Source organism: Trichosurus vulpecula, chromosome 3 (assembly GCF_011100635.1).
Source record: "Trichosurus vulpecula isolate mTriVul1 chromosome 3, mTriVul1.pri, whole genome shotgun sequence".
Taxonomy (NCBI): domain Eukaryota; kingdom Metazoa; phylum Chordata; class Mammalia; order Diprotodontia; family Phalangeridae; genus Trichosurus; species Trichosurus vulpecula.
Window position 1 is genome coordinate 154,654,614 of NC_050575.1, and position 12,539 is coordinate 154,667,152.

The 12,539-nt window shown below is 35.8% G+C and overlaps 1 protein-coding gene across 1 annotated transcript in view; it reads right to left on the reverse strand.

Annotated features, from left to right (window-relative positions):
- Positions 1-684: 684 nt before the first annotated feature.
- LOC118841852 (liver carboxylesterase 1-like) overlaps positions 685-12,539 on the reverse strand; it is a 72,099-nt gene continuing 60,244 nt past the window's right edge. Inside the window, exons 13-14 of the mRNA XM_036749516.1 lie at positions 11,893-11,965; positions 685-1,456 (exon numbers count right to left, since the gene is read on the reverse strand). Of these exons, the coding sequence (XP_036605411.1) occupies positions 1,279-1,456; positions 11,893-11,965 (251 nt within the window). The 3' untranslated portion in view covers positions 685-1,278. The remainder of the gene's footprint in view (positions 1,457-11,892; positions 11,966-12,539) is intronic.

The following is a 12,539-nucleotide window of genomic DNA, read 5'->3' on the forward strand; positions in this document are numbered from 1 at the left end:
AGAAGAGAAAAAAAGAAAGTGAAGAAGAGGAAAAAGAAATAGGCTTAGTTAGTGAAAACTCACTTTGACCAACTATATATAGAGACCTTCAGGCCATGCTTTGCATTCCTTCCAACCTTATACCTTGAAACCAGGGCTTATCCAATGCATTACCAAAAAACTTCTCTCCTACACACACACACACACACACACACACACACACACACACACACACACATATACACACATAAACCCCTTTAATTGCCTCTTATACTAGGAACATAATAAAGTTAATGCCACCATTACTACCAGAAATCACATGAAAACCTACTGCTGGCTAAGATTCCACTCCCAATCCCTAGAAGGAAACTTTCTTCTCTATCCATCACTCTCCCTTATCTATCATTAGAATACAGGTCCATTTGGAGCAAGGACTGTGTCGGTATCCACAGCAGTCCACACACTGAATAATAATAAATGTTGTTGATTGGCAAAAAAGGGAAGAAAACCAGGAATAACAGAAGCAGAAGCAAAAAGAAGAGAGGTTAGGAAGAAAAAGATTAGGTAAAGTGGAAAAAGAGGACTAAAAGAAGAGGACAATAAAATGAAAAAGAAAAAGATAAAGCTGGAATATAAAATGTACCATAGTGGCTTTCCATATAAGGGCCTTCAAAATGTGGGAGAGAGAAAAATGACACAGGAAGATGTAAGAGATCCTTGGTATTTCTGTTGTGACTGCCCGTGTTGATTAGCAAAAAGATATGAAAAAATAAAGCTTCTTAGATACAACTTGGAAAATTTCAATCTGTAGAGTACACTCCAAACCCCAAACCTCTAAATGTTGTAGAAGAAAGCTGTACAATTACATCAATGTGATTCAGATGTGAGGGCTAAGAGTGTGTTATTTCAAAGATGAGTATATTTATTCCCATAACTAAGACTAAAACTGAAATAGGTGATACAAGTATATTTTTTTAAAGTAGATAATATTTAATATGACCCAAGTCAACCCCATACACAAAAACCAACTGATTCTTTGAAGCACTATGAAAAGAAGGAAATCCTATAGAATCCTCTTGGCCACTAAAGTAAAAGAATCAGAGATCTTCACCCCCAGTCCAAATGTGCTAATTTGCAATTGTCGGCATCATTTCATGATTCTGAACTGCCCCATTCATCTCTATATTGAGAAGATCTTTCATGATCAGAGTCCTGTATACCAATGCAAAAGAGAAAGATGTCTTCTCATCCAGTTCCACTGAGGCTTCTTATGAAGGAGAGCTAACAAATCCATCCAGCTCATAATTCAGTATGCTCTATCTTCACTTCAGCTGATTTCTTTGCCAAGAGTTCAGTCAAAAATGCCATATCCTTTTCTTTCTGTTTCTTGGCTGCTTTGGGGGTGATGTTAATGTGGAGGTACTCTTCTTTATGATCATATCTAGGCCATTTTAGTAGCCCTTCACCATTGGGGTTTCTGGAAATGTAAGCAAGATTTTCTTTTAAATCATGATCATTTAATCACAGGTACTGGTAGTGGTTAAAAAAAGAAGGGGCTGAGGAACACACTAAATATGTAGAGACAAATACCCTAATATTCAGACAATATTAAATTTTCCCCTTCTGATAACCTTTCAAGTCCTCATAAAATAAAATAAAGCAGTAAACATTTAAACAATGATTTTTACCAGCAAAAAAAAAATAATTTAAATGTGTAGATAAGAATCAGAAACAAAAGAATTCAGTAACCTAGTGTTTGATAAACCCAAGAAAAATAGGTTATTTGGGAGAAGAATCCCATTTTTGACAGTGAAGGGGATAAAGATGAGTGCATTTAGTTCTTTCTGCTACTCTTTCCTCAAATAATTCAAATATAAGCTTTAATGACAGATAACAAGGTGTTAATGCATTAATAAAATGATAACACTTGGTAATCCCTTTGCCAAAGAGCAGACAACTATCTCTGATTGAACTGGAAGTGGCAATCATTGCTAGGCAAAAACTGGAATGGGTTTTAGGGTCCTTAAAGGCTAAATGACCAGTTTTGCAGTCCTTCAAGGAAAAATCAAAACTTTGAAAGAAAATTACTGAGGGTTATTTCTTTTTTTCCTTTCTTCCATTCAACATGGCATTTACCAGAACATGTATGTGCCCAGAGGAAGAAATACATGCATTAGTTTTAGGGTCACTTCAAGAAATGAGGAGATATACAATCGTCAGACCAACATGGATACAGAAAAACAGTCAATCAAGTGATAGAGCCTCTGGCAATCCAAAAAAAATATAGTCTGTGGATTCAAGAGTAAGCAAGTTCTGGCTGCCTCAGTCTAGCAACATATTTTGGAAGACTTATGGAGTTTAGGCTAGAAACTTTGTGAGGATTCCAAATAAGAGAAAGCATGTTGAGAACTGGTAGTACTAACATGATAAGTAGCTGTGAGCCTATGTGTTACTTTCATATACACTATAGCACTCTAAATATGAGTCTACCTTTAATATAAATGTCATATATTTCTGTAAGAGTTTGCTTGAGGTTTATGAGAGTAATATTTTGTAACCATCATGGTAAGTACTGCCTTTGCTAAAAGCTAATTTTGACTACTGGCTAAGTGTTAATGGTAAACACACTGGTGGGGGCTCATAAATTGTAACTTTTGTGATAAGGTAAATTTTTGATTACAGAGAGTACACCCCAATAGAAGTAAGTAAGTAATCCAGAGAAATTTCTACATCTTTAGCTATATACCTCAGCAAGCTCAAAATGATTGTGACCTATTTTTTTAAAAACACTATTAAAATTAGAAGATATTAATTTGTAGATATGGCTAAGAGGAAAACACTTTACCAAGCAATGGCTAGAAACAATCACAAAAGATACTTTCAATTACATGAAATTATAATTGATCTTTAAACTTTTTATCATGTTTTTCATGAACAATATAACTAGGATACAACTAGGATAATACAATTAGCATTATAAGGGAATTAATACATGGGGGCAATGTTTGCATCACTATCTCTACTAAATGTTTGAAACCCACGCTACACTGGAATTTAACACAAATATAGAATACTACATCATTCTCCCGTAAAAGAGTGGCAAAAAATATGAAGTTTTCAAAAGAAACTGCAAACAATTAGCATCTATATAAAAGTGCTCTAAACAGCTAATTATAAGAGAAATAAAAGAAGATGGTAGAGTTGTAGGAAGAAGTATAATCTAGCTATCCCACCACACTTCCTCCACAAAGATCTAAAAAAATGTACTAGTTCAAATTCAGACTAAGAAATCCAAGAAAGAGTCAGTTGCTTTTGTTTTGTTTGGTCATGACCCTGTGAGACTTAGACTTATTGTCTAAGAGGTTTTCTTGGTAAAGATACTGGAATTCTTTGCCATTTCCATCTCCATTGGATTAAGGCAAAGATAGTTAAATGACTTACCCAGGGTCACACAGCTAGTAAATATATGAGTCTGAATTTGAACTCAGGTCTTCCTGACCAAGCCCAGTGATGTATCTACCAAGCCACCTGCCTGAGGCTGATTTTGATTTCAGGTTTTCCTGACTCCAGGCTCAGTGCTCTACCCACTGAACTGTCTTGTCACAGGGACTCATTTTTCCATCCCCAAGTGGCTTAGGGAGACAGAGAGGTTGTCAGATCTGGGGTCAGAGTATATCTAGGATCCTATTGGACACAAAGCACTCCGTGACCCAGGAGAAAAGGGTCTACTAAGGGACCCAGGAGAAAAGGCAACTACTAAGTATGATGGCATGAAGTCCTGGGCAGCAAATTTCCGGGTGACTTCTGAACTATTGCAGGCTATAGGAGCAGGGACTATCTGGAAAGTCTGTCACCTGGTACTGGGTTCCAGGTCACAGGGCCAGGGTGAAATAAAAAAAGCAACTTGTCCTAGGGGTAGCAGAGAGGACCTGGTAATGGGCCTTAGCTGTGTACTCTGAGGAATAAGTTTAGAATATATGTAGCTATATGGCTGTCCTTCCAGGATTGGAGCAGAAATTCATTTTTAGCTTCCAGGGCAGACTGAAACATGTAGCATAATAACCAGTGAAGAAATCTTAGATCAAAGAGAAGCCTGCAATTCAATTGCTCTGAAATTGCATAACTGCCAATTGGTTGATCCAGACAACTGTCTAATGACATTTCCAACCACAGGGATAAGATATCAGACCCAAACCTGGGTCAGGAATTGGTATAGCTCATGGGAATTTAGTGAGCAGACATCACCTTAGATCACATCACTGTGGGGGACCTAAATGTTTTCTCCACCTGAACTATGAAAGCAGCAAAAAACACAACTGTGGAAGCTCAGCCCAGGTATCCTCCCGCACCTCCAATTCAACTCTAACATAAAATCAAAGTCAAGAAGTAGGATGGAAGAAGTATCAAGGGGCAGAGCCAAGATGGCAGCTGGAAAGCAGGGACTTACTTAAACTCCCCCACCCAGGGCCCTCCAAACACTTTTAAAAATTGGCTCTGAACAAATTCTAGAGCTGCAGAACACAAAAAATAGCAAAGGGAAGCAGGGTTCCAGCCTGGATGGTTGCTGGGAAGGGTCTATGGCACAGAGGCAGATGCAGAGCAGAGCAGAGCCAAGCGTGGGCTGCACCAGGACCAACCAGACCAGGAGCCGGACAGAACAAGCATAGTGCCCTGAATCAGTGAGCTGTGGCACTTACCAGACTTCTCAACCACAAAATACCAAAGACAACAGAGAAGGCTAGTGAGAAAAGCTGCTGGGACAGAGTGAAAGGACTATGTGGTAGGCTACCGCCCCGGGGACTGCAGAGGTGGTGCAACTCTGAGGCTGCTTCCAGAACTACAGCTGCAGTTGCTTCCAGTCTGATGCCCACCTGGTAGGAGGAATTAAGTGGTGGATTAGAGCAGTGTGGCAGAGCTTGCTGTGTAGAAGTAGCTCTGAAAATAGCAGCACAGGACCTCAAGCTTGGGACAAAGTACTCTCTACAAGCAGCCGTACCTGACAAAAGGATGAAGGGTCAAGTAATTGGCTGGAAACATGAACAGGCAGGGAAAATGGTTTCAGATTCAAACTCAGACTTTGGAATTTTTTTTTGTTGACAAGGAAGACAAAAAAGTACAGCCAGAAGAAGTCAACAAAGTCAAAGGGCCTACATCAAAAGCCTCCAAGAAAAATATGAATTGGTCTCAGGCCATGGAAGAGCTCAAAAAGGATTTGGAAAAGAAAGTAAGAGAAGTAGAGAAAAAATTGGGAAGAAAAATGAGAGTGATGAGAGAAAGAGATGAAAAACAAGTCGATGACTTGCTAAAGGAGACCCAAAAAAAATACTGAAGCGAATAACACCTTAAAAAATAGACTAACTCAAAGGGCAAAAGAGCTCCAAAAAGCCAATGAGGAAAAGAATGCCTTGTAAGGCAGAATTAGCCAAATGGAAAAGGAGGTCCAAAAGACAACTGAAGAAAATACTACCTTAAAATTAGATTGGAGCAAGTGGAAGTGAGGAACTTTATGAGAAAACACGATATTATAAAACAGAACCAATGGAATGAAAAAATGGAAGACAATGTGAAATACCTCATTGGAAAAACCACTGACCTGGAAAATAGATCTGGGAGAGATAATTTAAAAATTATTGGACTAAATGAAAGCCATGATCAAAAAAAAGAGCCTAGATATCATCTTTCAAGAAATTATCAAGGAGAACTGTCCTGATATTCTAGAGCCAGAGGGTAAAATAGAAATTGAAAGAATCCACCAATTGCCTCCTGAAAAAGATCCCCAAAATAAAACTCCTGGGAATATTGTGGCTGAATTCCAGAGCTCCCAGATCAAGGAGAAAATACTGAAAGCAGCCAGAAAGAAACAATTTGAGTATTGTGGAAACACAATCAGGATAACACAAGATCTAGCAGCTACTACATTAAGGGATTGAAGGGCTTGGGATATGATATTCTGGAGGTCAATGGGGCTAGGATTAAAACCAAGAAACACCTACACAGCAAAACTGAGTATGATGCTCAAAGGCAAAATATGGATTTTCAATAAAATAGATGACTTTCAACCTTTCTCAGTGAAAAGACCAGAGCTGAATGGAAAATTTGACTTTCAAACACAAGAATCAATGGAAGCATGAAAATGTAAACAAGAAAGAGAAATCATAAGGGACTGACTAAAGTTCAACTGTGTGGTTTACATTCCTACAAGGAAAGATGATGTGTGTAATTTATGAGACCTCAGTAACAGGGTAGCTGAAGGGAATATACATACACACATACACACTCAAACACATACACATATACATATACAGACAGAGGGCACAGGATGAGTTCAATATGATGGGCTGATATCTAAAAAAATGAAATCAAATTAAGGGACGAGAGAGGAATATATTGAGAGAGGGAGACAGGGAGAGATAGAATGGGGTAAGTTATCTCCCATAAAAATGGCAAGAAAAAGCAGTTCTCTGGGAGGGAAGAGGGGACAGGTAAGGGGGAATGAGTGAATCTTGCTCCCAATGGATTTGACTTCAGGAGGGAATAAAAATAAATAAATAAATAAAAATATGAATAAAGAAAGGAAGCATCGAACTACAACAACAACAAAATAACCCCACCAGAAAGAACTATTATGGTGACAGGTAAGGTCAAAACACAACAGTATAAGAGAATGACTCCATAATATCTATAAGGAAAGACTCAGAGAAAAACATCCCGGGCATAAGTGTAACAAGAATTCCTGGAGGTGATAAAGCAACAGATTTAAAATATTAAAAAAAAAGTGTGTAAAAATCAAATAAGTGAAGCAAAAGAAAAAGATGTGAAAAGAAATGAGAGCTATGGAATAAAAACATTGAAAGAGAGTTAACATCCTGGCAAAAATGTTGCAAAAACTTTCCCAAGCAAATTGCTCCTCTAAAATAAATTTCACAAAATAGAACCTAATGACTACATGAAATATCAAGAAATATTTTAAAAAGTCAAAAAAACTGAAAAATAAAGAGAATGTGAAGAATCTCTAAAGAAAACCATTTGATCAGGAAAAACATATTAAGAGGGAAAAAATAAGAATCATTTGATTACCTACAAGCCATGGCAAAAATGAGTCCTTGCCATCATATATGACAAAATAATAAGAATGCCTAGATCTTTTATAACCTGAGGGAAAAGTACAAACTGAAAGAATTCGCCAGTCATGTCCTTAAATAAACCCCCAAATGAAAACTTCCAAGAATACCATAGATAAAATCCAAAATATCTAAGTGAAAGAAAGAATATAGCAAACAACAATAAAGTAAGAAAGAAGACAGCAAGCAACAATAAAGAAAGATTTCAAGCACTGAAAAGCCTCTGTCAGTGTCACAAATTGTTTACCAGCTACAAATAGAGGCAGAGAACCTGGAATATGATAATCCAGAAGAAAAAAAATTCAATATTTATAACCAAGAATAAATTAACAGGCTAAACTGAATATAATATTACAACAAGGAGATGAACATTTAGTGACATTATATTTGTAAAGTTTTTCACACATTGCCTGGCATGTATGTGAGTAGTAAATGCTGCTTCTCTTTCCTTTCTTCTAATGAAATAGATTTTTAAGCATTCCTGATGATCAATACAAGAAACAAGCAGAAAATTTAACAAACTTGGGAGTCAAAGAAAGCATTAATAGGTAAACATGAGCAAGCAAGCATAAGGTAATAAATGAGTTTAAAGAATTAGCAATTTATACATTTCCATGTGCCCCTTTGGAATTCTATCATTGTGATGGATCATAGAATCTAAATAGAGAGAGGGCCTGAAAGTGATTCTGTTATGTTTTGATGGTCTCTAAAGAAAAAAAGAATAGAAAAAGAGGGAAAGATAAATATGTAAATAAATAAAGAAGAAGAATATATCACATAACTGGGTTTCACATATAGAAATCTATACAAGAAAGAGATTGAGGTGAGGGGTGACAGTTGATCCCTTCTCATCTGAATTGGTCAAAGGACAGAAAAATGCACATATACACAGTTGAGTATAGAAATTCAGTTCATCTAACAGGGAAACAAGAGGGAAATTGATTATGGAAAAAGTGAAATGCCAGGGAGAACAGGCAGGATAAATTAAGGAAAGGGTTAATGTGAAGCAAAATAATCTCTTAAAGTGGGGCTGGGAAACAAACAAGAGAAAAGTATTAGTGAATGAGATGGAAAGAGTTACGTAATAAAAAATAATATTAACTCATTAATAAAATGGAATAGACTAGCAGTATGGATTAGAAAACAGAATCCAACAATATATTGTTTACAGAAAATACACTTGAAACAATGATATATACAGGCTTAAAATAAAAGGCTGGAGCAAGATCAATTATGCTTCAGCTGCATTAAAAAAAAGGCAGGGCTGGCAATCACGATCTTGTACCCAAGAGGAACAGCAAACACACACACACACACACACACACACACACACACACACACACATACACATACACACACACATATACATATATATACATATATGTGTGTGCATGTGTATATATATATATGTATATATATATATATAAAATCTATATTTAGCTGAAGGTACCATAGGCAACAAATTAATATCAATGTCAAAAATATAGTCACCAAAATATATTCACGTCTAAATTCCTTAAAGAAAAGTTAAATTAGTTTCAGAGAGAAGTTGATGGTAAAACGATTAAGGTGGAAAAACTGAATTTATCCTGCCTAAGATTACATGATCTAATCAAAAATAAACAAAAAAAGAAATAAAGTACCTGAATAGAATTTTAGGAAATTTAGTTATCATAGCTTTCTGGAGAATGCTGAAATGTCAAGAAACATAGGGACTACATGAAAACAATTATAAAGGACTTTACACAAAGATAGCTAAATTATTGAAGAAGCGTTAACTGATCATGGGCAGAGTGAATCAATATAATAAAAACACCAATACTACCTAAATTAGTTTATTTATTCAGCACCACATGAAACTACTAACAAATTACTTTAGAGAGCTAGAAAAAGTAGCAAAATTTATGTGGAAAAATAAGAGGTCAAATACCAAAGGAACTCATAGGAAAAAAAACTGGGAAAAAAGGCGCCTAGCAATACCAGATCTCAAACTGTATGACAAAGCAGTGGTGGTCAAAATAATCTGATCCTGAGTAATAGGTAGCAAGGTGACTCACTGGACAATATTAGGTGCAGAATATACAGAAACAAATGAGCAAGATAAACATGGGTTTGATAAAAGCAACGGTCCAAGATATTGGGATAAGACCTCACTATTTTACCAAACCTGCTGGGAAAACTAGAAAGTAGTTTAACAGAAATTATGTATAGAAGAGAATCTCATACCATATATCAAGACAAAATCCAAATGAGTATATAATTTAGACATAAAGAGTAACATTATCAAAAATTTAGAGAATACTAAAAGAAAATAATTGTCAGATTTATGGATAAAGAGTTTTTGACCAAACATGAGATACAGAAGTTCACATGTAATAAAATGGATAATTTTGATGAAATGGAATATAAAAATTTTTGCAAAAAGTAAAATGCATGAAGCTAAAATGAGAAGAGAATCAGAGAACTGAGGGGAAAATCTGCATTAGCTTTCTCTGGTAAAGGTCTCACTGAGTCAAATTTATAAGAGCCTTTTCTCAGTTGATAAATGGTAAAAAGATATAAAGAGGCTTTTTTTTCCAAGAGGAAGAAATCCATGAAAATCCATGAAAAAATGTTTTAAATCACTAGTAATTGGAGAAATGCAAATTAAACTAACTGTAAGATATTACCTCACAGCCATCAGATGGGCTGAGATGACAAAAAGAGAAAGTGACAAATGCTGGGGAGGTGTATGGGAGGGTTATAGAAAAGCAGATATACTAATGCACTGGATTTATGCACTGGTCCAGTCATTCTAGAAAGCAATTTGAAACAATAATGAATAAGTCATTATGGTGTGCTTTAACCAACAATAACACATAACTAAGTTTGTTGAACCAACAATAACACTATGAAGTCTATACCCCAAAGACTTTTTTTAAAGAAGAAAATTACCCATTGTAATAGTAATTGAGGTGGGACTTTTTGCTGTTGACCTTTAATTGTTCTGGCCTTTGTTTGAATGGGGCAGATAAAGTGGGATGTTTTTGTATTTCTCAGCACTGAGACAAATGGGAGTCATTGATTGATTTGTATCTGATGTGATATTTGGCATGGGGAACTTTCCCATGCCCAGCCTAGGTGAGGTCTGGGCCCTCAGGGCCCTGAAAAGGATATATAAGTGCAGAGGTTGGCATTCTCTCTCGGAGCTCTGTGCCACAGGAGGAATGGTGTGTGACTCTGGGCCAGCTGTTGTAATGAACTCCCAGGCTGAACACTCAGGCATTGATAACTATGAATTGTACTTGGTCTGTAATTCAAGGTGCTGGTTTTTTCCCCTGAATTAGGTAAATGATATTTGTATGCTGGATTAAAGTAAGATTGTTAACCCTTTAATGTTGCTTTCCTTAAATAAAGCAGATCAAAAGGACCTGGGCTTGCAGCATTCTGTGAGCTGGTTGTTGTTGGTTTTACACCCTCACAGCAGCTGCTACCTGAATTGTTGATACGCCAATTTGCACAAAAATGTTTATATCAACTCTTTTGCTGTTGGTCAAATGTGGCAACTGAGGGAATGCCCTTAATTGGAGAATAGTGAAAAAGTTATGGTACATGAATGTGATGACATAATATTGTGCTACAAAAAAATGCTGAAAACAGTTTCAAAAAGCATGAGAAGACTTGTATAAACAAATACAAAGTAAATTGAGTAAAACCTTGAGAAAAAAAATTTATAATAATAATAGTGTAAAGACAAATAGCTTTGAAGACTTAGGAACTCTTATTAACACAAGAACTAAACATAATTCTAGAGGATACATGATGAAACATGCTACCCACCTCCAGATAAAGAGGTGATGAACTCAGACTGCAATCTTAGTCATCATTTTCTGGGATAGGGTGAATGCAGGATTTTGTTTACCTAATTCTACATGTTGTAATGAGTTTTGGGATTTTTGATTTCTCCATGTTTGAAAGGGGTAAGGTGGAAAAGAAAATTAGGAAATTAATATAAAATAAAATTGAATAAAAAAGAGAAATACAATCAAATAACTCTGATATTTCACCTGATACCCAGCAAACATGAAATATAACAAAAGATGAAAACAGTAAATGATGGACTAATAAAAGTTGTGGAAAGATAGGTGAACTAATTCATTATTAATCAAATACTGATTAGTTCATCCATCCTGGAAACACAAATAACAAGAGTTAAGTGTCCATATCCTTTGATGGAGACCTTATTCTTAGGCATGTGAACTAAGAATGTCAATGACAAAGATAAGTGTCTTGCTGACACCAAAGTATTCACAGAAGTACTTTTGTAGTAGAAAGAAACTCCATATTATGAAATCAATTGGATAATAGTTGAATATATTTTACTGTTTGAATGGAATGAAATATTAATGAGCTATAAGAAATAAAAATATAAATGCACATAAAATGGGAAGACATACGAAATGATGCAAAATTGTACACACAATAACTTCAACAATATAAATGGAAAGAATAATGACCATATGAACAATATGAAGCTGAATCCTTAGTCCAAAGAATAAATGAGAATATGCCTTTCTCCCTTTTTTGTAGAAGTGAGGGAACAGGAGTATGAAATTCTGCATCTTATGTCAGATATGGTTAATATGTTTGCTAGTTTTGCTAATAATATTTACTCTTCTTTTTGATTCTTTGTTATAAAAGAGGATATTTGGAAGAGAGAAGAAGGAGTGATTAATTGGGAAACACAGATGATGTAAAACCAAAATGTGTCAATATATTTTTAAAATCCTTCCCTCTTTGTTACTAGTCTTACCCATTCCGAGCAAAGTTGGCCCAATATTTCATCACCATCCTGCTAAGTTGCTTTTCCTCTTCTGGGGAACCATCTGCAAATGAGAATTACAGATATCAGAATGTGAATAGTAGATGTGAAAGAGCAAAACTATGAAATTTTTCTTTGGTGCCATTACACTTTGCTTTTACAGCTTGTTTCCTTTTATTTTTTTTTTTATTTTTAGTTTTCAACATTCACTTCCACAAGATTTTGAGTTCCAAATTTTTCTCCCCATATCTCCCCTCTCCCCACCCCAAGATGCATGCATTCTGATTACCCATTTTCCAATTCACCCTCCTTTCTATCAGGACCCCCTTCTCTTATCCCTTTCTCTTCTATTTTCCTTCAAGGCAACATAGATTTCTATACTCCATTGCCTACATATCTTATTTCCCAGTTTCATTTAAAAACCATTTTTAACATTTGTTTTTAAAACATTGAGTTCCACATTCTCTCTCCCTCCCCACACACCCTCATTGAGAAGGAAAGCAATTCCATATATGTTATGTGTGTGTAGTCATGGAAAACACTTCCATAACAGTCATGTTGTGAAAGACTAACTATATTTTCCTCCATCCAATCCTGCCACGCATTTATTCTGTTCTCTCCTTTCACCCTGTCCCTCC